We start from the raw sequence: 26966 nt of genomic DNA on the forward strand, positions 1-26966 counted from the left end.
TCTAGCAGCATTGTGTCCAAATACATTTACCAATTACTTTCTCAATAGGAATTTTAAAAAAAGAACCACAACAACCAGCTTCAAGATGAATAACAACATTGCAAAATTTCATTTGAAGTTTAAAAAAGACATATACTAATGGACTTTTATGAAATTTAAATACATTTATTGATAAAAAATGCATAAAATTGATCAAAAATGAGAGTAAAGACATTTATAATGTTACAAAATATTTCCATTTCATATAAATGCTGTACTTTTGAACTTTCTATTCATAAAAAAATCCTGAAAAAACACATTAAGTTTGCCCAAAAGTATTAAGTAGCACAACTGTTTTCCATTGATTATAATAATAATAAACTTGAGCACCAAATCAGTATTTATGATTTCTGAATGATCATGTAACAATAAATAGAGTAATAGCTGCTAAAAATTCACCATCACGTAAATAATTTACAATGTATATATATTAAGACAGAAAACAGTTATTTTAAATTGTAATATTAATTCACAGTATTACTTTTACTGTTTTTTTTATATCAAATAAATCTATTGTTAATTGTCACAATACCAAGATATATTATACTTAAAGGCACAATATGTAAGATTTTGGATTAAAAAATCCAAAAACCATAGGAACAATGTTATATATTTTGTTGACTTGTACTTACATTATCCCAAATGTTTAAATCCAGAGAAATCAGCTATTTTAACCAGTGTAACGGCCCTTGTCATTGTGTCACCCCTCAATGACGTCATATCCGCGCTACCCTTGATTTCCGGATTTACTTCCATAGAAACCATGGAAACACCAAAGACACTTTAATATCCAGAAAGAGCTTTATTTGTAGTAACAGAAATAAAGCATTTTCTTATCAGTTTTAAAATGAATTGCATGCCATTAAGCAACACAAGTCATTCAGCTTTTATAATATGATATTCTATATCAATCTAGTTTACTGCAGTGCACAACAGTGTCTCATACCAGCCACTGAGCGAATACACAGAGTAATGTTATAACATAACTTTCAACACTCTCAAATGTATTTTTGGTATGATTGTTTTGACCAGGTAAAACAGAGCTGCGTTACCCCACAAATATAATTTGTCAAATAAAGTGACCTTTATGAGCAGTAATTCAGCACTTGTGACTGTTTTATTACAATAAAATAAAATAATGGGAATTTAAGTGATCAAACGTAACTGTAACAAAGTTCAAGTTCGGGAAGGATGCGAACATTAAACTTTAATAGTAAAATATGCATAAAGAACCAAACGAAAGGAGCGACAGTGGCTGACTGTGCCATATAAGCAGAATAAAAACAGCAATGTAAAATGTCCCAGGCTCTCGGCCCGCCCTGCTTCATACCACAGTAACATTAATACAACTTTAATATATTAGCTCACCTATGAGCATGAGTCCCGTCGGATGGATTTATCTTCAGAGTTTATAGGGTAGTACTGGAATTTAATAATTAAACTTTTTTTAATGTTTCATAAACATAACCCTTGACTGGTGACTTTTAAGCATACTTATATCATCATACTTATATCATAATTATATCACAACATATGGTAAGTATAAAGTAAATTTTGAATATGCACCAAGGGGATCTACCAAAGCAATATAATAAAATATCGAACACAACCAATCACTTACTGCTGATCTGTTTCCTGTTCTATAAGTAAAACAATAAATAAAATAAAACGATACAGTTTCACTTTTACACATTTACTGTAAACATAATTTAGGCATGATGAATAAATACATAATGCAGACACGCACAGTGCACCGAGGTAGCATGCTGATCTATTATTCCATCATGTTGTTTTTATTTACATCATATTTTCTTTAACTTTAATAAACATTTTATATATAGTAATGACACAGCATAATATTGTTTTGAAGACAAGCAGCGGCTGCGTTTTGTGTTCTGCCTGTGATGGACATTATTATTTGTCAGCACGTAGTTGCACAGCTGCTCAAAGATTCTTCACTTCACTCAGACTGTTCAACCAGACTGTCAGTCATTCTATTGTGCTCTGCATACCCTTGCTTTTCATAAGCCTACATAAATTCATGTTCCATCTAGCCAAGAAAACAATTAAATCCTCACACTCAAGCCGTTAATCTTCTGTAATTAGGAAAGACATTATTATATTACTCTGAGGTGTCAGCAGGAATATGTCTTTGGCAGTCTGCAGCCAGACGGAGGGACACAGTGGCCTCTGTGGTGCTCGGGTTGACCCGAAAGTGGTTGTGCTCAGGCTGGATAGCAACTACAAACTGCCGCTTAAAGGTCTTACTCAGAATAATATAGAGAAAAGGGTTAATGCAGCTGTTAGCGTAACCCATGCTAATGGCAACTTGATAGACATAATAAAACGAGGCACTGGGCTTCTGTATTCCCAGATGGACAAGTTGAAGGATGTAGTACGGAGCCCAACAGATGAAAAAGGCCAAACAGATGGCCACAGCCATCCGAGTCACACTTTTGGTGCGCACTCGTTGGTACCTCGGGGGAAGAGGAGCCACTGTGGTAGACATATGCTTTAAGATTTTAAAGAACACCACACAGATAATCGTGAGCGGAAGGGCGAACGCCAGCACAAACTGATAGATGGTGAACCAGCAGATACTGGTGGATGGATTCGGTAGCAGGAGAGCACATCCCACCTGGCCACTGTGGAGATGCATCAAGCCAGTGTACATTAAGACAGGGGTGATGGAGATGAGAGAGAGCGCCCACACAATCCCCACCACAGTGCCGGCTACACAGGTTGTCCGGACATGGTTAAAACGGAATGGGTGGACGGTTGCCACGTAACGGTCCAAGGTCATAACGGTAAGGATGTAGGTGCTCACTGTCTGGCTGTTAGAATCTAAAGCAGAGATGACTTTGCACATAATGGCTCCGAAACACCAAGATCCGTTGCCCAGGAGCTGATGGATGAGAAAGGGCATGCCGAGGAGGAAAAGCAAATCCACAATAGAGAGATTGAATATGAAAATGTCTGGTACTGTTTGTTCAGCCTGGCATTTGGTCTTTTTAAAGATGGTGTAGATTACAATAGAATTTCCAGCGATGCCCAAAATACATACGGTTCCAAAAATACTGGGCAAGATGGCATTTCCATACTGGTCTCCCATTGTCACTAAGCACAAAACAGAAGCAATAAGAAGAGGAAGAAAAATTAAAAAGTTGACGTCCCGTGGTGTACAGCATTTATTAAGCAGCATTTTGCTAATCTTTTAGATTGTGCTGTTTTTACGATGCTAAGCTTAAAAGAAATGGTGCCACAGTGCCTAAAATATACACTTTCTCTTATATACGTTCACAGAAATAATAAATATTGAAGTTTATTAAAAAACAAAACTTATGAACATGTTATGCACCGCCTACATATCCATATCATATGTATAGCTAAAAATTCCTCATAATAACAAGAATAATAAGCTGTTGCCGTCTTCTGTAAACAATGTTATATTAGCTAACAAGATCAAAACCTTTTTGTTTTGTTTCTGTATCAGCTGATAACCTTTGAAACAAACTAAATAGCCACCTTCACTTCCACAAAACTGATTCCCTATATCTGCCTACCTTGTTCCGACGAGTTAAAGAAAACCAGAGATGAGTTTTCAGAGTCTTCAGAGATATCCATGTGGAAAATTGCGGGAAAAAAATGCCGTTTCAACATCTGCCTCTGCAGACAACAAAGCAGCTAATAACTTTAAGGCTCACAGTGAGGGTCGCACCATAGCACCGCCTCACATTTTTATAATTGTATACACAATTTTCACCGTACACACTGCTGAATAAATGAATAAAGACAAATAAAAACGGAAGAATAACCCTGGGCAAAACTTGTTTGAAGACGCGTGAGATGATGAGCAGCAGCATCCAGAGTCTCAGTGTCTGCAGAGAGAGAGAGAGAGAGAGAGAGAGAGAGAGAGAGAGAGAGAGAGAGAGAGAGAGAGACGCTCGTCTTTCTTTGGACAGCAACTGACACCTCCAGTCATAGATGGAAACTGCACCTTTATACATCAGGGCATCACCATTTCTTCTCATATTTGCAAAATTTCTCGTTTAAAAAGGTTTGCAGTTGTTCAAATATCGATGGGAGGCGCGTATCAGTCTATTTGTGTCCTATACTGCACCAACCCAACAAGTCTTGCTTTTTCTATTTGTAAACGTAACTCTAACTCATTAAACTGCATATGTTTCAGTATTTATCTCTACATTTTGATATACCGTTTGGATTATTATTATTATTTTTTTTATTAAATTGCCTTACATGTAGCCTACAAAACTTATATAGGCCTAGCCTATTTGAAAAGCACAATATCCATATGTCAACAACCCAAACCCCTTGTGACAATATTTAGGCCTACCTTTCCGCTGGTATATGAGGTGTTTTTGTGGTTCATTTTTTGTAATGTAGTTTATTTGAGCATATAAGTATTGTTAGTGCAGTTGTTGTCCTTGAAATGTTTTTCAGATTGACTTGCAGCCAGACCGTTCTCTGAGTTATGGAGTGCAGCATTTCACCCTTTGTCCATTAGATGTCGCTCCGCTCATCTGTGTGTCATGCTGCATTATTCTTTCTCATGGAGAACTGGAACAACCAATCTCTCTCCCGTTTCATGCCAAATCTGTAGCCTACTACAATCTTCACAGCGAGATGAAAAGGTTTAGATAACGGGGCAAGCGCGTTTGAATCGAATCTCTGATCTATAGTGCACCTTCGATTTATGTAGTTTCTTATTAATTCAGTGTGCGAAGTTTTTGTTTGGACCTTTCCATCTTTGCTGACCATAACACGAAGGAAGCGGAAATTAACAGCCCGCTTGCTTTGGTTTTCCCAGAGCTACTCCGGAGTCGGGAAAATTGACTGGAATAGTGAGCCGTATAACATGATTTTACTGTTGTTAAAATACAGTAGTTTTATTTAGGTATCTTTTTCAATGCGTAAGGGGGATCGGAGAGGGAGACTCTGCACCTCTGTGACTTGGGTAAGTTCTGTTTGCATAAGAACTGATGTTCGACTCGTTTCAATCAGATTGATAGATTTCTTGATAGAAATAACGATTTATATGTGGTGGAAAGAAAAAAATATATATGAAGGAATTTATGTTTGAGTGGTACGTGTTGGTGACTGATTCACAATTAAGGCTGAAAAGTTTAGTGTCAAAACAAAGGATCGCATCTTCAGAATCACAACATCCTTAAACGAATCTGTTTATCTAACTCTAACTATGTATATATAACCATAACGACTATATTAACAACAACTATTAGAATACATACTGCTGCAAACGTGCGAAGCGACAAACCAAAACGTTCATTATAATCAACGAAGTTATCTAAGGCAGCGACGTGACTGACGCCCAGGGCCCACGAGACAGTTCAGCGCGAGCTGTCCGGAGACCCTCGCGAACTCGTTACATGGTCGCAGCGTGCTGACAGCTTAATTATAACGGCAACGTTCTAGTATCCCACATCACAAGCTGAGTCGAATAGTGGAGTGAACAAATCTTTTAAGTGAATCGTTCTCGTTCATCCCTTGCACTGACTCCTATTTTGTTCATCTAAGTAAGCGCGTGACTCCATTGGTTGCCTGTCCAGTTTAGTTCAGACGGACGATAAGCACGAGCAAATAGCATTCGAGTGTGGACTGTGAATGGGCATTTTTATTGGTTGCTGGATACGCCCCTTTACTGAACGAGACTCGCTGGAGGAGTGACACTGAACGCGAATCGCGATACAGATAGTTCGTGAACGACTTGCGTGAACGAGATGAGTGTTTTAAACTGGACAATTTTACGTCAACATGGATCTGCTGACCGACTGAAGGAGTCGTCGTTCGTCCTGTTCGGTTCATGTTCTCGTTGACAACAATGAGAAAAGGGAGAATGACTACACTAGGCCTATTAAAATGATTTAAAAATTATGTTTTCTTAAACTCAAAACTATTTTATTTATATTGCTCTCGGTAAAAGTCATGGCTAGCTGCAGTTGACTAAAAGAACGAATAAAATGGTCTGCTTTGTTGGTTTGAGTAAAACGAAAATTATACTTAAATACGCAAAAATCTCTTCATAGATTTTTAGAGATAGACAAATTTAATTAAGTGTAACGAGTGTTTTAACGTTTCGGTTGATTCAAACATTGATTTCGCACTTTTAAAAAGCATCTGAATGAACCAGTAAGCGAATCTAAACAAATCTTCTTATTGAATCGATTCAAATGATTCAAATCACATATGGATCAAAACCCCAACCACTAAGCTTTAAACGTGATCTTGACATGAATGTATGAAGAATTTGTTTGGATTTGCAATTAGTTGACATTTGTTGTGGTGCAAATGTGTCAGATCTGAATGACTCAAGGTCTCACCAGCATGCAGTATCACCAAGACACCCCACATCACATCTGATTCCTCTTATTGGCTCATAGTCAGTTGCAAGAAAACGTCAGCTCGACCCAGTTATTTCGTTCCCTTTATATTTGCGTACATTGCACAGCTGCTTCACACCAGATCTGATTAAAAGGCAAAAAACAATCTTTTTTCCTTATGCTTTGTCTGTATAGATAACTACATTTGTTTCAAATCTTTATGTCTGTCTGCAGGTTGACAGCACGCAGACAAGGAAGAACTGTCACTCCACGGACAGCAGGGACAAGGACAGAAATTAAGAGATTGAATCAGATCAGTTAGGGGTGTTATTCTGCATGTAGAAACACTTCCTTCTGGAGCTGTATATCTGTCTTGTGTCCACACAGTCCATGCCATGGAGGCAATAGCTAAATACGATTTCAAAGCTACTGCGGATGATGAATTAAGTTTCAAGCGTGGAGAGATTCTAAAGGTAAGTGTCATTTATTGCTGCAGCATTTTTTCATTTCTGTCTTACTGTATGATCAAGTTATGAGAAACCTGATATCTACAGATATCTATAGTTTATCTGTTTATCCTTTTGCAATAATTAATTTATACAAACACATATTAACTTTAATCAGGGTCAAAAATATGCAGCATTGATTTCGTAAAGTCTGGACGTGCCGTGATGTTAAGTCAAGTCAACTATCTTATTTTTATAGTGCTTTTCTCAATGTACATTGTTTTGAGTCAGCTTTTCAGAAAATCATGATATTAATGCTTGTAATATCTCCATGCCTTATAGTCATATTTAGCAGATTAGAGCTGGGCGATAATATAGTTTACATTTTGGGGATGTATAAACAATCAAGCAGTTGATGTGATTGTAACTAGAAATTGTAGCCTATAATTGTTTTGCTGTTTGGAACTCTGTGTCTGTAACATTGTAATCATCTCTTGCAAATCACGTAACTTTATTTTTAATCTACTTTAAACTGACCACGTGTTAAATCAAATCAATTTAGTCCATATGGGTAGCTTTGAGGCCATAAACTTTGACATAATACATACACCATTTAAAACACTTTAAGGAGATTTCAACAAACAACAACATTTTTTATATAATTTAGGATATTGCTTTTTTACAGCTTGATAAGTCATGCCTTAAAATTAAAATGATGTAAGGTTGTAAATCGCAAATATTTCATTATATATTTGTTGTTTGCCAAGGCCCAGTTCTTTTTGTTGGGCTAAATAAAAAAATAAACATGCACTGGACTTCTACTTTTCTCTGTCTGTTGCATTTGATATCACAGCTCAGGATAATCACTAGTTAAGGATTTGTGACTGTGCACATTCTTGTGGTGCCATCAGCCAATCTGTGTTGTCATGATATCATTTTAGTGTGGCTCCAGAGTGATTAGTCACATGGCATTTAGGTTCAGATGATTGGCTCCAAAAAATATGGCACCGCCCACCCATGAGAAAAGATGGCAGATTCTGCACCAGGGGTTTTGAGCCAACCAAGCAACTGTCATTAAAATGAATGGGAATGCTAATGGATGGCTTTCTACAGATATTATGTAGACCTCCTTAACTGCAACTTACCAGCAAGTAGCATACACTACCGCTCAAATGTTTGGGCTCAGTTTATTGAAAGAAATTAATACTTTTATTCAGCAAGGATACATTACATTGATTAAAAAAAATTGACAGTAAAGACTTTTAAAAAAGAAAATTACATTTACTTTTCACAATTTTTTCAAATAAAATCTGTTCTTTTGATTTAGGGCTGCACGATATTAGAAAAAAACTGACATTGCATTATTTAGATTTTCTGCGATATATATTGCGATATGAAAACAATTTCACCAGATGACTTGAATAGCTCTGAATATTAATCATTCTAGAATGATTGGGGTGATTTTGTAGGGGAGTGAATCTGCATAGAAATTAATAAACAAATTACAAGCATAGACATACAATAGAACAATGATACAAACAAAATACAAAGTCGAACAGTATTCATAAATGTAATAATCAAATGAAAAATAACACTGCATAGAATTCACTGTAGAAAATTACATGTATTTAATCTTTGTTAAAGTTACAAAAATGAATTTCTCTTTGTATTTTGTTGTTTGTTTAACATTAATGACACAGACACAAGTAGGAATATTAGGCTGCTGTCACTTTAAGACCGAATGCATGGATCCAATAGAGTGATGCAGGTATGAGGACAGAGCCCAGAAGTCTAATTCGGTAACTTGATACTTTGACAGTTTGTTCTGCAAAGTAAATTACACAAACCCATAGCGAAAACTCAAATTTTGAAGCAGTTATGTTCATTTTTGAAAATGTAGGCCTACATTTTATATAACAATTTGGGGTGTGTGCAGTGTACGTTGTAGAACAAAACGTCAAAGTATCTTCAAGTTATGTTTACCACAGGCTTTATTTTACTCATAAATTGAAAAACTCCCATTATGAAGGGACCAGCGATGCAGCCCTATTTTGAACTTCTATTCAACAAAGAATCCTGAAAAAGTGTATCATGGTTTCAACAAAATATTAAGCTTCACAACCTTTTTCAAAATTTATTATTTATTCATCAGGAATAAGTTACATTTTAAAATATAAAACAGTATTTTAAATTAAAATAATTCACAATATTACGGGGGGTTTTTTTCTTCTTTTTTTCTTTTTTTTTTCTTTTTTTGATCATGTAGCCTTGGTGAGCAAAAGAGACTTCTTTCAAAGATCTGTTTCTGTCCTGGTTCTGAACCAAGGGCAGTCAACCTAGCAACTCAGACTCCCCCCATCCACCCCTGAAGGCTTCAGCTCCATCCAAAGTATTTTGGACTGGATTCAGGAGCGCTTGCCATCCAGCTATAATTTAATTTAGGTCACGTATCAGCTATTCTTGCCCCCTGGACCTTTCAACCAGCAAAACGCACAGCTTCAAAGCTGCACATCTTTCTCAACATTCCAGACAACTTTTAATCAGCAGCATACATACGTACTATCTGCTTTTGCATTCTGCCAACTAGAATATGATCAAACATTGCTCTTTTCATCTGAATTTTACTTTATTTCTTCAAAAATTTTGGCACACAGAGATACTGTGCCAAGTTTAACACTAGCAGAAGGTCAATGAGGCTTCATCTCTCAAGAAAACCTTTGAGCCATAGGGTCTTGAAATTCATATTTTATTATCTTCTAAATTAAAATTTGCCAGAGTAATTGACAGGTTGAAAAAAAAAATTAACGATTCAAGTCTCCAGGCAAAAGGGATTAATCTTAGTAATCACTAACAACTTTTCATATCATTTTTATAATTGATCATATTAAAAATTGCAGGAGTGTAAAGCAAGGAGTGCCAGACCTGTCTTTGCTTGTTGCATTTTCTTCATTGGCTTCACCTCTTCAGAATGAAGTTGGAGGTTTAGGAGAGTTGGTCTTGATATTTTTTCTCCCTTACTCTTTGGCAATGCCTGCAAAATTCAAATCCTGGCACAGACCAAAAGCAATTACGGAATTTGATGAACTTTTGAAAGCAATTTATGGAAGCTACAATGACAAGGCAAAAGATTTCATATTTTACCTGTCCAGTTGTTTGCAGTCTCAATTGAATGTGTAAAGAATAATTGATGACATGCTATTGTATTTTTGAAAAATAAGGCACACCCAAGGTGGTAACGCTGCAGTGACTGGAGGCCACCTCAGGTGTGCACTATTTTTTTAATAATTCAACGGTTCATTGTCAGTTATTTGGCTTACCACAGTTTTTTTTTTTTTTTTGTCCTTAAAACAATCTTGTGTGTATATAGAACTACTTCCCTGCATCTTCCTTATAAACAGCCCAAGACTCTACAACTAGAGATGCGCGGTTGGCAGTTACAGCCGCGGACTCCGTGGATAAACCGTGGATCGGGCGGATGACGTGACGAAAAGTAATATTTTAATTCAATTCGGGCGGGCGGTTGAACCAATCAAATGAAAAATATTATGTATACAGCAATCAGCGGATGGCGGGCGGGTGCGGTTTTGAAAATTGGTCAAAAACGTTGGTGCGGATGGATGGCAGACGGATGATGAGTTTTTTTTGATGCGGTTGCCGATGAAATAATAGCCCATCAGCATCTCTATCTACAACATTTTACTTAGAATGAGCAATGGAGGCTAGAGCCATTGTTATGGTGAAATAATTTGGCACAGTGATATAGAACTGTAATGTGCTCAAGATCTGGTTGGAACTACTTTATCCGTGCAGTTATTGAAGTTTAATTAACACATTAGAAAATCTGTCAGCCAATCAGAATAAAGCATTCTAGGTTCAGCCATTGTGCAATGGTATAAGATGAGATAAAACACTAGGTACAACAAAATAATCCAAGATAAACAGCATGGACGAAGGAGTCAGATACGTAAATATATTATTATTTTTTTGTGAGAATCTGTCATCGGTTTGAATAGAGCCAGTACTTTACTTAATGTTGTTTTATATGTTTTGTAAGTGGTAATATATTCACTACCATTCAAAAGTTGGGATAGGCACAATTTTTTCAATGTTTTTAACATGTCTCTCATGTTCATCAAGGCTGCATTTATTTGACCCAAAATACAGTAAAAACAGTAATATTGTAAAATATTATTAACTGTTTTCTATTTTAATATATTTTAAAATGTAATTTATTCCTTTGTTGCAAAGCTGAATTTTCAGCGTCATTACTCCAGTCTTCAATGTCACAATTCTAGTTCTAACAAAATTCTGTTTAGTTACCAAATGTTTTGACAATCACAATACGCTTACACCAAAAATGATCCACAGACTGAGTTTAGACAAAGCATATATGTTACATTCTGCTTAAATGTCCCTGCTTGTCTGGACAGAATGTTCAAAATGTCTTATTTTCATTTTCATTGAGCATACAAATGTTATTATTTATTATTCTATTTATTTTATTCTATTGTACCATTGAGACAATAACAAGTTTGCAGTAATGCAAAGATGTCATTATTTAATTTTGTAAACACTGTGCATTTAGTTGTTGTTGCTAGTTTGAGTTGAGAATTACACATTTCAGCATTATCACTAATCTGTGTGTGCCTTTTCCTTGAGAACCAAGCAAGTTGACTCATGAAACCATTTATTATTTTGCAATCGCATATCGCAATCGCAATATTGACCTCAATAATCGCAATATGACATTTTCCCCAAATCGTGCAGCCCTATCCAAAGTCCTATCCCAAATCAACTGTTGTACTCAATTTCTGTTGAGTAAGTAACAGAATTCTGTTGGAAACTTGGATCATATAGAGAGGGATGTTTCCAATTTTGCTGTTATCTATATGAAAATCTTTTTTTATTTAAAGGTTAAAACAGCCCAAACATATCCCATGGGATAACAGCATTTGCTTCTAATATGTTGTGAACATTCCCAAGCCCCAAGAGTCTGTTAGGTTGGCCTAGAAATCCTGACTAATTACTGTATCAGCCTCCTGACTGCAGGATAGGATTTGATCTTCTCACTTGGGTTCTGTTTTGAACCTCTGGCTACAGGGAACTCAGCTTTTTCCAGAGTCTCTTGTGATTTTGGTGCTTCCCCCACACCTCCCCCAAAGGCAGCGCTGAAAATTTTAGCTGTATGTCTGATATATTTATAAATTTATTGCCCTACTTTCCTAGTTTCATGGGAGTTGATTTTGCATACATGGGCGTTGCATCAAAGAACATGTCACCTGCAAAATAAGAGGAATCCTCTCACATATATCTTCCTTTACTCTCATGATGTAACAAACATTTGACTTCATTTCAATTAATTTCATGACTTGACTTTTTTCCTCTCCATGAATCTTAAAAGAGCACATTTTGAACAATGTACTTGTCACTCTTTTCCTTGCTACTACAATGAAAGGGGGAGTAGCATTGCTCAAAGGGAATTATGTATAATTAATTAAGATGAAAGACCAAGATCTGGCTCCGATATAGGGATAAAGAAAGAATAAAGGCATAGTTACTTTTTTTTTCCATTCTTTGAATTTTCGGTTTACATCATTTCCGAATAATCCATTGCATTCCGGTGTCATCGCATAATTTTGGGATAATTATTCCTTTTAACATGTTCATTCACTTTATGAAAACTTTATGAACCAGGCCGAACTCTTCTGCTTAATAAAAAAAATAAAAAATTGCTCTCTGTAGTGCCCTGACAGAAGCCCTAGTATTTTCAGTATTTTTAGCATCATTCTCACTGACTTTGAACACTCAACCACAAGTGCCTCTGGCACAAGGCAGAATGCCACTAAAAAGGTTCTATGCTTTCAGTTTTGAGAATTTTATGTTGTGCTACAATACAATACAATATCTATTTAAAAAACAAATTTAAAAACAACCAAGGCTGACCAAAGGGCTGTACAGAACAGAAAAAAATAAATAAAAATATAACAACCAATAAAGAAATGCAAAAGAAAAGATAAACAATAATCGTACCTAAATCAAGGAGTATAAAAAGCCAAAGAAAATAAGTCGTTAAAGAAGATTTGAAGGTGGAAACAGAGGGAGCTAATTTAATGTAGAGAGGTAGACTGTTTCAAAGTTTTGTGCCTGCAATCGCAAAAGTGCGATCGCCTCGTTTTTTAAGTCTAGATCTAGGCACAATGAGTAGACCGTGATCACTGGATCTCAGAGTTCTAGAAGGAGTGTACGGACCGAGTAGATCGGTCGGGTACTGAGGGGCCAATTTGTTGAGGGCTTTATAAACAAATAATACAATTTTAAAATCAATTCTAAATTTGACAGGTAGCCAGTGCAGTGTAGATAAAATAGGGGTGATCGACTCATACTTGCGGGTCCCGGTGAGGAGTCTTAACAGATGCGTTTTGCACTAGCTGTTAGACGGGAGAGGGAAGACTGAGAGACACCAATATAAAGTGAATTACAATAGTCTAGACGAGTTGTTACAAAAGCATGAATCACTGTTTGGAAGTTACTCTGGGTTAAAAAAGGTTTCACTTTAGAGAAGATGAAAAAAGCACACAGTTTTCCTGTTGGGCCCAAATAGAAGTATTTCAGTTTTATTTTCGTTTAAATTGAGAAAATTACTTGAAAGCCAAAGCTTAAGTTCATTTAAACAGGCCAACAGGATTTTTTTATTTCATTTTTTTATTCCTATGCTACTATTTGTTTGAGATACGTTGCGACTTTATTTTGTTGTTAGTTTAGTTTTTTGGTCGTTTTTTATGAATTAATTGAAACTCATTATGGACATCAGCGATTATGCATTTAAACAAATTATTAGATTCAGTGGGTTCTTCTGGTGTAATACCAATTTGGTCACCTCTATTTACTGATTCAGTGATTGAGTGCAGACATTTGGGTTGACATCACTGTTGTCCTTACTTCACAAAACTTTATATCATAAACTCTATATACGCACACTATCTATATCTATACACACTCTATGACTTTCAAGGTTGTCGGGTTGCTGTTCTTTTAACACTACACAACTGTCTTTTGTCGCTGATGGAATTTCCAGTCAAAACACATTTCACACTGCAGGATTTTGGATTGCAGACAGGTCTAGATATTTAACCTACTAAATATCTCTCGGCAGTGCATTGCACTGTGCATGTGCAATTTACATTGCGTCTTTGAAAATGTACACATGAGCATAGACATGGATTCAAAGCGCCTGATGCCTGCTTTAGTGACACATCTCTTCGTCTGTTACAGTCTTTTATCCATACAGTTATGATCTTGTGTCTGAACCTCTATGGCTCACATTCTGTCTGGAGTATGTCAGCCTGTGATTAACTGTTTGGCCTTCAGGGGATGTTTGGACTCGTAATATCATGGCTGATGCCAGTCTGATATCATTGGTGGTGTCATTTATTTATTTACCAAGGAATAAGATGCAATGCACAGATGAATAAAAACACATCAAACATGAATGAAACAAATGATCCTTTTCAGTGTGGAAAAACAATCTTACTGCACTACTTGCTGCTGCTAGTACTAATGTTAAGTTTGAATTGGTGCTGTCTAGTCCCAGCTGCTAAAGGCGATTAAATTCTTTCCAACCAGTATCAGCTCTCCATTGACCTTGAACACAATAATAATCTATTTATTACAGATATATAGGCCTGCAGTAAAGGGTATGCCAGACATGAGGTGAAAACCTTTGGAGTTAGAGGATAATATTAGCCTAATATGATTTGCCTGGATTTTTATTATGACTGAATTAAGATCCTGTAAAATCTCGCCCCCTGCCTGTATGCTTAATTTTCCATTTTTGTCTCATGAGCAATTATGCTTCCTTTGTCTTTCATAAGTGCTTTAGGCACACTGGACCATATTTCCTAGAAAACCTTTAATGACCTACATTTTCTAGATTGGGTGTGCAGTGTGCAGTGTGACCAAAACCTTACAACTCAGTATATTCATCAAAGAAACCTTAGAAAAATAAGCAAACAAAAATATAAGCAGCAATGGTTTTCAACACTGTATAATATGAAATGTTCTTTGAGCAGCAAATCATCATATTAGAATTATTTCTGAAGGCTCTTTTGACACCGAAGACTGGAGTAATGATGCTGAATATTAAAATAGAAAACAGTTATTTTAAATGAATAATTTCACAATATTACTGTTTTACTGTGTTCCTGGTCAAATAAATGCAGTCTTGGTGAGCATAAGAGACTGTTTTCAAAATCATGAACAAATCTTACCAACCCCAAGCCTTTAAATGGTAGTGTATTTTTGGTGGAAATTTGGTAAAAAATACTTATTTATAAAAAATTAAATGGCCATGTAGGCCTAGTAGGTCTATTTTTAGATAACCAACTTAATTAAATACTTAATCTAATATGTACCTTTTCGTTTGGAACTTTAGTAACAAAAACAAAACAGTTTTATGTTTTATGTAAGTGAGATCAAAAGAAAATACTATAAAAGAAAATACATATAAATTCAGAATAATTTCTGATAGAATGAGCCATGTTTGAAGCCAATAAAGTTGTCTGAGCCGACATATGGCTTAACTGCGTCTCTGGCGACCCGAGTTTGATTCCCGGCTCGAGGTCCTTTGCTGTCCTGTTGCTCTCTCTCCACCCCGCGATTTCCTGTCTGATCTCTACACAGTCCTATCCAATTAAGTATATAACTCTAAAAAGAAGAATCCAATAAAGTCAATTAGGGGTGACCCCGAATAGTCGAAGATTCGATGCTTCGATAGGAGGAGCCTGATTCGACTACCGATCTCACGGTCGAATCTTCGCAGAGGTGTTATGAAACGAGGATCATGCCACTTTGGCTATATGAGGGCGCTCAATGTCTGATTTCACATAGAACTAGCTTTTATGTCAATACGTTAATATTCAGCCTATTATGATAATGCTGTAGGCCTATATAAAAATGTGCAAGAAGCTTTTAATAAATATTTTTTTAACGTGCGTGAATAAATCCAAACACCCTGTGACAGATTTAAGTTTCACTTTCAATCCGTGACCGACAGAGGAGCGTCTTCGCGGCAAGGATTTAAATCTTTAACAATGTCTGGGATAAGAAAATCTAAAGTGTGGATGTACACCATCAGAAAGGATATTCTCCAAGGCTGGATTTAGCATCAGGAAAACCATGATCGCACTTCTGCCGGCCAACGTTAACATGTTTCACGCATAGACTGGGTTTCACGTTAGAATGTATTTTATCCGCGCGCACAATTTGAAAAGACTCCAACGGACACAGACAGAGTGAAAGATTGGATTTGTTCTCTCGATCAGGTACAAGTGATTTCAAAACTTTTCAGCCGGTTCTAATTTTATTTTTGGATGCTGTGAACATTTTTAGCTAAAAAGACTGCCTCTCCAGTTTAGCATTTAATGTTGTTTCTGCAGTTAAAAAGACAAAGTTGAAAATTCTGGCTACTATCGTTATTTTAATAATTTCTTTATTTTTATTTTATTTATTAATCTGTCAGGGTTATCTAATCTAACTATTTGTGGCTTGTGTTTTGAATATATGTTCCCCTGCACTTTAGGCATTTTGCACACATTTGCTCCTCATCCTGTGACTTGATTCTGATTTATTTCGTTTTGTATTTTTATTTATTAGAAAGGTAGGCCTATATTCTGTTCTAATTTAATTTAGTAAATTAATTGTTTATTTTTTCGGTGCATCGATGTTGTGCTGTAGGCTGGCCTTCTCGCACAGGTAATTTAGCCGATTTAATTTGATTTGCATGTGAAATGCAAATCTGCAGTGTGGCCTTTCTGGAGTTATTTATGTTATTTCTTAGTTTTATTGATCAAAAATGTTTTTATACATTTTCTTCTATATCTTTGTGTGATTTTCTGTACATCGCGGCTTTGAAACGTTAAAGCCCCGCCCCCAGCCCCACCCCCATACACATGATTCGACTATTAGTCGACTATAGGCAAGGCATGACGATTCTGATTCGACTATGAAAATCCATAGTCGGGGACAGCCCTAAAGTCAATACAGTTATGCACTAGATAGTCTTGGTCAGTTGTAGTTTATGTTTCTATCACGATTATGCTTCATAGTGTTTATCTGTTTTGTCCTGCATTCTCTGGTGCTTTAGTTGGTGTGATTTGTTTATTCTAGGCTGGGTGAGTAATAATGTGATATTCACATGAGCCGATGGCAGTCCAGCACCATAAGACTCAACTCTAGACATTTAAACCAAACACTGAGCAGTTTCTCCTTGACATGGTAAAATCATGACCATGACACAACACAATAAACACTTTCCCAGGGCATAGTTTAGGACTGAAGACTGAATTTCATTTTAGGTTAAATACGTTATGTATGACTGTTATATTTTATTTGCACAAACACACACAAAAAAAGAATTACTTCATGAAAGGAAGAAAATAAGTGTTTATAAGTTATGAGTTATATAGATATAAATAAATCCCCTTTGAAAAAAAGAGAATGAGACCTTAATGAGGTAAAAAATTTAGGAAAAAATAAATAAATAGAAAAATCATAAATATTGCTTAATTCAAATATATGGGATCGCATACCTCTCCCATTTATGACAATTTTGAATGTGTCCATATTTGCGATGTAACTATTATTTTTATATATATATATATTTTTTTTTTTTTTACTCATTTTCCAATGCTCATGCAACCGGATTTTGGGGTAATTTTTTTATTTTATGTTATGCCTTGAGTCACACACTTGTCCTGGGTTTGTGTGTCAGTATGAATTGTTTTGATTTCAAGGGTCAGAGCTTGTCAATGTTAAAAGAAAGCTGGTTGACAGATGTGGTCAGAGGCCTTGTGATGTGACTCTGCTCTTGAATCTACTCTGCTCTTGTCAACACCATCAGGCTTACACTCTGTCTTAACCAGGCGCGACATGAAAACTACAGCCAGAAGTTATTCAATTTCACAGAGAGTCGATAAACACCAGCAACTGTAGTGATTTTATGCAAATGCAGCGAGTACCAATAGGAGTAAAGACTCTGTATCTTTTGAGGTACTGTTGTGGCATGTAGACAAGACGGAGAAGTAGGGATGCACTATTTTGAATTGCTTGAATTATGATTGGAATGACTTCAAAAAAGGAAAATACTGTTTAGCGCAACATGCTTGTCTTACATAAAATTATAATGAGAACATCATTATAATTGTGTGCTGGGGACATTTCATGCTTTTAATGGTGACTTTTGTTTTTGTAACCATGATCTCAAAAATTATATAAAAATTTGTATTTAGATTTATCTGGCAATATATTGGTTATAGGCTTTCAAATATAAAGAATTATCGGTATCGGACAAAATTTTCATATCGGTGCATCTCTACAGAGAAGTCAATGTTACTGTGAGCAATTTACCTGTTCTGTATGTTTTTTCTCTGTCGACATTTCTGATGAGATCTTCGGAGTACTCATACTTTTGCCCATCCCCGCTAGTGGCCAACAATACTGCAAAAGTGTGAATGGGGCCTAAATAAAAAAATGACAATTCTGTCTGCATTTACTCATGTGCATATCATTCCAAACTTTTTTTCTGACTTTCTTTCCTCTGTGGAACACAAAAAAGCTGTTTTGAGAAATATCTTAAGTAACTGAAACTGTTTGGTTACAGACATGTTTCAAAATATCTTCTTTTGTGTTCCGCAGAAGAAAGTCGTACTGTTTCGGTATGACATGAGGGTGTGTAAATGATGACATTTTTATGGTTGAACTATTATATATTAACATGGAAGAAATATTATTTCTTATTTTATTGTCATGCCTAAGGTCACATGCTACACACCGTCTCTCTGTGCTCTATATGGGTGCAATTGCACCATCGATATCTAAAATGTTCCTGTATTCTATTACCGTTTGAACCTCTTTCCCACTATCTTTCTGTTGCTATGCTCTTTCTGCCTAGCAACAGTGCTTAGCTGTGGGCAAGCATGCTGCTGGTAGTATGATTTCCTCTGTATAGGGATTTAGTGGTTGTGGATTGTGGCCGGTTGACATCTGAACCACAAACCTGTGTTTTAGCATTTGGACTTGGTTTGGGCATCACATTCAGTTATCTGTCTGCTGTATTACTTTTTGGCTTTAACAAAGCTTGCTCTGATTCTATGTTGTATGTCTAATACCAGTTTTCATCCAACCACTGCGAGGGGTTTTACTGGAAAGAGACAAAATTGGGGCAAATTTTGCATATGCAAATTCTCTTCCGCACCCACACAGAGATTTCCTAAAATTTTGATTACTTTTTCACCAAGATTACAAGAGTAAAAAAATGACAAATAAAACATTATTTTCCGCTCTCTATTTGTTAGTGCTTAGAGTGAGAGTAGATTTTAAAAATACAAAATAAAGGTTTGTCTTCTTTATAACTGAGACTGTTCATTTTTCCCACAAAGACCCACTTTCATTTTTATTCTTTGTTCATTTTTCCCACCAAGACCTACTTTCGTTTTTTTTTTTTTTTTTTTTTTTTTATATTTGGAATTTGACATCTTGGCTTGTTTATAATGTGACTATTTTTCTTGAAGGCAGAGAAAAGAGGCGCCATAGCGCGGCGGGTGTGAGAGCAGATTAATGATTGTTTACAGAGAGAGAAGGGATGGGGAGACCATCTTTCTTATGAGAGTTATGAGAGCGTTCAGGCTATAGGATAAGATTCCCATTTATCTTAGATGGATGTGTCATAACATACTTGACTTAAGCATGACTGAGAGAGGGTCTTTTAGCCTAAAATAATCACATTAGGTGATGCTTTTTCATATTTGTCGATCTGTTTCAACTGAAAGCCCTCCACCTCTGAGATTGTCCACAGGTCAGAAATGAACTCTTTATTTCATATTGGAAGGTGATGGTCATTACCACAGATGGTCCTTTTTCACAGCTATGAAAAGAGACATTAAATCCCAGCCATCAGAACTGATGGTAATGGTCCACATCTTTTTGCGCAATCCATCTGGTTCAGTTTTGCAATTCCACAAAACAGGGCAGTGTGCAATGTATTTCTCATTAGTGCCAGAGAAGTCTTATGTATACAGGATGTTATGTGTGGCTTAAAGCTGAAATGATGGATATTTCCTGTATGCTATTTATAGAGGGATTTAGACACCAAAGCCAGTGATACGATTGGTTCTTTAGCTCCTCTGTGTTCTGAGGGAAGTGTCTTCTGTGGGCTGATTGGAGGTTTACTGTGTGGACACTGTGTAATGACAACATGCTGGTCAACTTTTGAAGTGTCTATTGTTTTGCCATCAGGTTTTAAATGAGGAATGTGACCAGAACTGGTACAAGGCAGAACTCAATGGAAAAGAAGGATTCATCCCTAAAAATTACATTGAAATGAAGCCACACCCGTAAGTATTTGATATTTTTTAGTCACCAAAAAGACCATCTTTACAAGGGTTAGTTCACCCGAAAATTTAAATTCTGTAATCAGTTACTCTCACTCCTGTCATTCCAAACCCATAAGACTTTTTTGCTCATTTCTGAAACACAAATAACCTGATTTCTGGCCGTCCATCGAATGTCCAAGCAAGTAAAACTTTGACGCTTCAACAACTTTATAAAGACATTGTAAAAGTAATCTATATGAATCCAGTGGTTTAATTCAAGTCTCCTGAAAAGACTTCAGCGAGTACCAATGAGGTTGAGACATTAGTATAAGTAGAAAAATAACACAATATATATAAAAATTACAATGTTGAATTTGATCTGTTGAAGGTCTTTAGTTGTTTCTTTTTTGTTCCGTCTGCTGAACTCAGCAGTTGAAAGTCTGCTCTTATTACATATTGTCAATGTGATGTCTCTATATAGTTTGAATCCATGCCTCTCTTATAACAGTATACCTCTAATCAAAATATACACACTCTATGGGCCCTATCATACAAATGGCGCAATGCAGCGCCAGGCGCGACGCAAGTGTTTTTTGCTAGTTTCAGCCCGACGCAGTTATCATTTTCACGTCCTGCGCCACGTTGTTTAAATAGCAAATGCATCTGTGCCCATCTGTTCACCCATGGGCGTTCTGGTCTGAAAACTAGGTGTGTTCAGGCACATTGTTGGCGCGTTGCTATTTTGAGGTAACTAAAATAGACTTAAGACCAGGTTTTTGTTGGTCAATGGCACACTCTGTTTCAGTTATTTTGTTATTTAAAGGGTGCATTAGTAATGTGCTCCTATAGGCGGGTGCACAACGCGCATACACTCTGCTTATTATACACACAGGGACGCACAGCAGCACACAAACATGCCAAATATTAAAAATAAAAGGATTACAATGTAAAAGATTATTATTGTTTACCTAAAAATATGGTGGAATCCGGCTTGTCCCATAGATGGTCTGCTTGCGCACTTTAACCCTTGTGCACGAGCAGATCCGTTTCCTCTCTGGAGACGCGTTCAGTCTTTCCGCTTGCAAATTCCGCCATGTAAATAGCAATCCGCCATGGCACGAGCGCAACTGGCTTTTAAAGGGAATGGGAGATGAGACTCTGATTGGTTTATTGCCACGTTACACCCAAAACACACCCATGACTCATTAAGAGAATAGGGACAACCCTTTTAGACCATGTGCCGGTGGATTCGGACACGCCCTAAGTGCACTTGCGCCATGTGCTTTAGACTATGAGCTTGGATCGTTAAAATAGGGCCCAAGATCTCTAATAAATACTCAAGTTAAACTTCTTTTTTCCTGTCGGTCCAGTGAACCTGGACACTGCAGATGTTTTCTTTTATTGTTATTCATTAAAGATGTGCTTCTCAGTGTCATAGCTGCTTTGCAGAATCTCTCACTTCAAAACTCTTGTATTTTGGAATGTCACCAGTACATTCTACAACATCTTAACCATTGCTTTTTGATTTGTTCTGAACCCACAGCTGGTTTTATGGGAAGATTCCCAGAGCAAAAGCAGAAGAAATGTTAAATAAACAGAGACACGATGGAGCTTTTCTCATTAGGGAGAGTGAGAGTGCACCTGGAGACTTCTCACTGTCTGTCAAGTATGTGTATGTCATTCTATTCTATTCAATCCTACTCTATTTTATTGTTCTGTGCCAAATAACATTGCCAATTTGAATATGACTGTTCTGAAGTCCTAGTAATAAACACTTAGAAACAAAGGCTGCTGATTTTGAAATTTTGATGCAGTAATTGAATATGTTCTTGTAAATAGGGGCATGTCAATGAATAATTGATGCAGTGCAGCAAAAAATATAGCCGTTTCAACACTTTATTTTTGTATTCTGAATTCTTTTGTGTGGTATCTAAACTAGGCCAACACTGAATCATTCAAACAGTTCTCCACAGACAGCTGCAGACATCAGGGTTCATGATACACTGAACAGTGCAGTCTTTTTTTTTTTTTATAACTAATTGCAATATCCAAGTGCTATAAATGCAGCTGGTTATGATGTAATTCTCCTAACACTACCCCCCCTTCTTTTGTTTTCCCATAGATTTGGGAATGATGTCCAGCATTTCAAAGTCTTACGGGACGGAGCAGGAAAATACTTCTTGTGGGTGGTCAAATTTAACTCGTTAAACTCTTTAGTAGATTATCATCGATCCACTTCTGTGTCCAGGAATCAGCCCATTTTCCTCAGGGACATTGAACAGGTACCACAGGTAGGACTGAATCAGTGCTGGAACATTCCACAAGTACTGTATAGTACACATTGGTGTCTCATTGTTAAAGCATTAAATGCACAAATCCCATAGTTTTGTCTCACCTTCTCGACTAAAACCAACAAACAAATCATGCAACATTCTAATTTTTATATAATCAATTGAATTTAAGTAAATTGTAAAAAATCTTATATTTAGTTCTGTCACCCTGTTACTAGATTATTTTTCCCTTTGATAACAAACCGTGATATGGCCAGCAGCCATGTCACCCTGTAGCCCAAGACTGGTTGCCCACTGAAGCTAAGCAGGGTTGAGCCTGGTCAGTAACTGGATGGGAGACCTCCTGGGAAAACTAGGTTGAGGTGTTATACCAAGGTCCTGACTCTCTGTCGTCATTAAAAATCCCAGGATGTCCTTTAAAAAAAAAAAGAGTAGTGGTTTAACCCTGGCATCTGGTCCATATTTGCCCATTGGCCTCTGTCTATCATGGCCTCCTAATCATCCACATATACTGACTGGCTTCATCACTCTGTCTCCTCTCCACCAGTAAGCTGGTGTGTGGTGGGCGTTCTGGCGCAATATGGCTGCCGTCGCATCATCCAGATAGATTGGTGGTGGTTGAGGAGAGAACCCCTTCTTTGTAAGGGGCTTTTGAGTGCCAAGAAAAGTGCTATATAAATGTAACAAATTATTATTACTTAATTAAAACCAACACTTTCCCTCAAAATTGTAGTGTTGACGCATTGTGCAATCATTCCACCCTGTTACCCAAGTTATTTAAAGGGTCATGAATCCCTAAAACACAATTTTGAGGTGTTAACATATTTTTACAGGTTGCACATCACAAAAATAGCACTCATTATGTTTATTATTATGGTCTTACATGTATCGCATTACAGTGGAGAATTCAGATGTCACGAAAGACTGTTTAAGCGCTGTCCGTTCACCTCGTTCGCCTCTTCAGCTTTGCGTTAGGACACACGTGTCGTAGGTGTATCAGTACTGTAGCACAAAAGTGTTGTTTGCATTTTCCCAACAATGTGGTCAGTTTGACTGCAAACACATGAGAAATATGAATGTAACAATATTTAATACATAACAACAACAACATGCGAAGCGGGCATGAGAGTGGTTTCTGCACAGAAAACTAACACTCGCAATGCAGATCTTTGCTCTGCAAAGTTATAGCCTAATGCTGATTTGTTGATATTTCTAAGAATAATTTATCAGAATGTATTTGATTTGTTCATGATAGTTGTTAGTAGTGTCTAATGATAAGATTTTTGTGAGATTGTTGTCATAGGATTATATTTTTAAAATAGATCAAGGTGCCCCCAACTCTGTTGTTTGTTTTTGTCAATATTCACGTGTCTGTAATGAGTGTATTATGTTTTATTCGGATGGGCACCCTCTTAACTCCCACTTTTCCACAGCTTTACACGCCCATTTCTTAAATCTTTTTCAAATCTGAGGTGTGAACGACCAGTGCTAAAACGGGGATTTCATGACACTTCATGGCAAAAAAAATCATAATTTTCATAAATATTTATATGAATGGTAAATAGTATATATATACATATATATTATCCTTCATTTCTTAATTGTGTCTTTGGGGTTTTAGTATGATGTAATGGTGGAGTGTTACTCCAATCTACTAATTTAAGCACAGTTATGATTGCAGTTATAACCAGGCATTAGGCCAGATTGAGTTTAAAGCAATGTCATAATTGAATTAATTCTCAACATTTCTACTTCTGTTCCACAGCATTCCACATATGTTCAAGCTTTGTTTGACTTTGACCCTCAAGAGGATGGAGAGCTGGGTTTCAGGCGTGGAGATTTCATCCAGGTCCTGGACAACTCGGATCCTAATTGGTGGAAGGGGGCTTGTCACGGACAGACAGGAATGTTTCCTCGCAATTATGTCACACCTGTCAATCAAAACATGTAACTTTCAGAGAAAATGTTTGCCTGCTTAAAGCACTTGTGGACTTCCAGCTGGGTTGCCACGGAAACGGAAACCACAGAGGGGAGAGAAAAGGCTCAATTTGTGACATGGATGTCGATTGGCCGAAAAAAAAAAAAGACTGTGCTGTTTGGAGTGGTTGACATTTTATGAAGCAATATTGGCTGTGTGAGAAGAATGTTCCGGACTGATATTTCGTTCATGTACTTTGCATCACATCAGCTTAGCTTTATATGCAACTTTATGACATCTGCTGTACAAAAAAAAAAATAATAATTATGTGAAGGAAAGTCTTATGCCACAAATAAGAGGTTGATATCACTCAGCACACGACTGTGTTACAGTTTTGCACCAGGATTCATTTTAAAGCACCATGTTATGTTTTGTTAAAATGCATTGTGAGTTTTTCATTTTTGCTTTGTCTTTTGTCATGTTTTCATATGTAGTGTTGCCATGTTATTTGGTGTGGGATGATCAAGCATAATCTCATGCCATAGTAAAATTACATGTAGTCGTCTTTTTCTCTTAAAGGGACAGTTCACCCAAAAATGAAAATTCATTATTTACCAACCCTTGTGTTGTTCCAAATGTATACAACTTTCTTCTGTAGAAGTCTGTGTTGTGCTCCACAGTAGAAAGTAAGTCATACAGGTTTGGAGCGTCATAAAGGTGATGTCAGAATTTTTCTTTTTGGTTGAACTCCCTTTAAATCAAAATAGCTTGAAAATAATGTAATGGTGCCAAAGCGTCTGTAGCAGATCAATTATCAAATGTAACAAATTTGGAGCATTTCATGAATCCCTTTAAAATGGCTCTTGATGTGATTCCATTTGGGAACTTTATAGAGTATGTTGGATACTCTGGATGATTCCTGTATAAATTACACAGAATAAAGATATTTCCATTGAAACCCAATGCAATTTTTTTTTGTGATTTTGTTTTTGTTTTATTTGATATATTTGTTTAGTAGTGCCGTAGAATGATGCCATAGGACTGTGGTGACAAAGGGCTGAACTTGCTCAGACTGATTAATAATAAGCATTTTTTTTTTTTTGTAATATGAAAGTTTATTACCCCAATTTTACAGGGGGCATTGAGTTCCTCCTTTACAGGGGGCATTGAGTTCCTCCTTTACAGGGGGCATTGAGTTCCTCCTTTACAGGGGGCATTTGAGTTCCTCCTACACAGTGTCTGATGTCATTTGAGATTTCTCTTTTTGAGTATTTTTTTTTTTTTAGTTTGTCATTATGTGGCCCAAGTTTAACTAAACATTTAACATTTTTGATGCTGATTTTTTTACCTTTCAAGTCTGATAGACTTTTAGCCCTTCAGGTCATCTCTATTTGTCAAGGTAATTTGTTCTCTTGGTAGTAACTTCAATTATTTTAGTAATGTTCAGTTGTGTCGCCCACTTAATTGAGACGTAAACTCAGCAAAAAAATACAAAAAATAAACATCCTCTAACTTTCAACTGCTTTAATTTCCAGCACTGCAGTGCACCTCATCCTCATGGACTGAGCCAGATTTGCCAGTTCTTGCTGTGAGATGTTACTCCACTCTTCCACCAAGGCACTTACAAGTTCTTGAACATGTCTGGGGGAACACATGGTTACATGTGGTTTGACACTGCAAGGACTATCAGCTTGTCCTTCCTGTCTCCCTGTATCACTGTCTTAGGCGTCTTACATTATGGACATTGCGGTTTATTGCTCTGGCCACATCTGCAGTCCTTATGCCTCCCTCTTCACACAAGTGATCGAGGCCCCTGGACATCTTTCTTCTGGTGTTTTTCAGAGTTAGTAGAACTGTCTCTTAAATGTCCTAAGTTATTGGAACTGTGACCTTAATTTTCTACCGACTGTAAATTGTTAATGTCTTGAGGACTGTAACACAGGTGCATGTGCAATAGTTGTTTATGGCTCATTGAACAAGCATGAACATTGTTTTACAATATATATTATACAGTATCCTGAAAAGGGACTTTTTTGGTTAGTTTAATGTTTTAGGTTTATACTCAAATTCCTTCAGCTGCAGTAAACCTCAACAATATAAATGCACATAAGGCATCAGTTTGCTGTCTGAAAAGTGCAGTTCCACAATGCTGGTGTTTATGTAGACCTGCACAATGTAGATTATGAATGAAATTTTATAACACCCTGAAAGTGTTGCCTTTCATTTTATGTGTTTTATTCTCAGTGATTTTGTACTGGGTAATTTACATTACAATATTAAGTTGTGTATTATTAATAGTGTTTGCAATGCGTAATTTGGAGCTGAAGAGTTAAATGGTAGTGTGGTTGGAACATGAACTGTAATAAAATAATAACCAATCATTCACATTTACCTTAAGAATACACAACATATCTGTCCTGCATACCAAGAAGAATAAAAAATCAGGTGAAGGGAACTCTAAAGTCTCTCCACTGCTTATCTACATTATTTAAAAAGCATGATGGTTGCACAACTTAACTTTAATCCATTCATTTCTAAAATGCCTT

The 26966-nt window shown here is 36.6% G+C and overlaps 2 protein-coding genes across 5 annotated transcripts; one reads left to right on the forward strand and one right to left on the reverse strand.

Moving 5' to 3' along the window:
* Positions 1 to 622: 622 nt before the first annotated feature.
* On the reverse strand, positions 623 to 3697 carry mchr1a (melanin-concentrating hormone receptor 1a). The gene is made up of 2 exons (XM_084129585.1): positions 3603 to 3697; positions 623 to 3156 (listed from the first exon to the last, which is right to left on the reverse strand). The coding sequence occupies exons 1-2, from the start codon at positions 3661 to 3663 to the stop codon at positions 2162 to 2164; spliced, it is 1056 nt and encodes a 351-aa protein (XP_083985711.1). The 5' UTR covers positions 3664 to 3697; the 3' UTR covers positions 623 to 2161.
* Positions 3698 to 4574: 877 nt separating this feature from the next.
* Positions 4575 to 25383, forward strand: grb2a (growth factor receptor-bound protein 2a). 4 transcript variants are annotated; one of them, XM_084128026.1, is made up of 6 exons: positions 4575 to 5014; positions 6633 to 6871; positions 20135 to 20232; positions 21755 to 21883; positions 22334 to 22502; positions 24268 to 25383. In XM_084128026.1, the coding sequence occupies exons 2-6, from the start codon at positions 6794 to 6796 to the stop codon at positions 24451 to 24453; spliced, it is 660 nt and encodes a 219-aa protein (XP_083984152.1). In that variant the 5' UTR covers positions 4575 to 5014; positions 6633 to 6793; the 3' UTR covers positions 24454 to 25383. The 4 variants fall into 4 exon arrangements, with proteins under 4 accessions (XP_083984152.1, XP_083984154.1, XP_083984155.1 ...); XM_084128028.1 differs by having other exon boundaries at positions 21755 to 21877; XM_084128029.1 differs by lacking the exon at positions 4575 to 5014 and adding an exon at positions 5733 to 6553 and having other exon boundaries at positions 21755 to 21877.
* Positions 25384 to 26966: the final 1583 nt, after the last annotated feature.

The sequence above is a fragment of the Abramis brama genome (assembly GCF_963993115.1).
Source record: "Abramis brama genome assembly, chromosome: 11".
Lineage (NCBI taxonomy): Eukaryota > Metazoa > Chordata > Actinopteri > Cypriniformes > Leuciscidae > Abramis > Abramis brama.

Excerpts from the sequence above, each read along its gene's own strand:
- mchr1a (XM_084129585.1), bottom strand. The coding sequence starts at position 3,663 with ATGGATATCTCTGAAGACTCTGAAAACTCATCTCTGGTTTTCTTTAAC. Across the intron at positions 3,157-3,602 it reads CTTTAACTCGTCGGAACAAG|TGACAATGGGAGACCAGTAT; the intron begins GTAGGCAGATAT and ends TTTTGTGCTTAG.
- grb2a (XM_084128026.1), top strand. The coding sequence starts at position 6,794 with ATGGAGGCAATAGCTAAATACGATTTCAAAGCTACTGCGGATGATGAA. Across the intron at positions 20,233-21,754 it reads ATTGAAATGAAGCCACACCC|CTGGTTTTATGGGAAGATTC; the intron begins GTAAGTATTTGA and ends CTGAACCCACAG. Across the intron at positions 21,884-22,333 it reads TCACTGTCTGTCAAGTATGT|ATTTGGGAATGATGTCCAGC; the intron begins GTATGTCATTCT and ends GTTTTCCCATAG.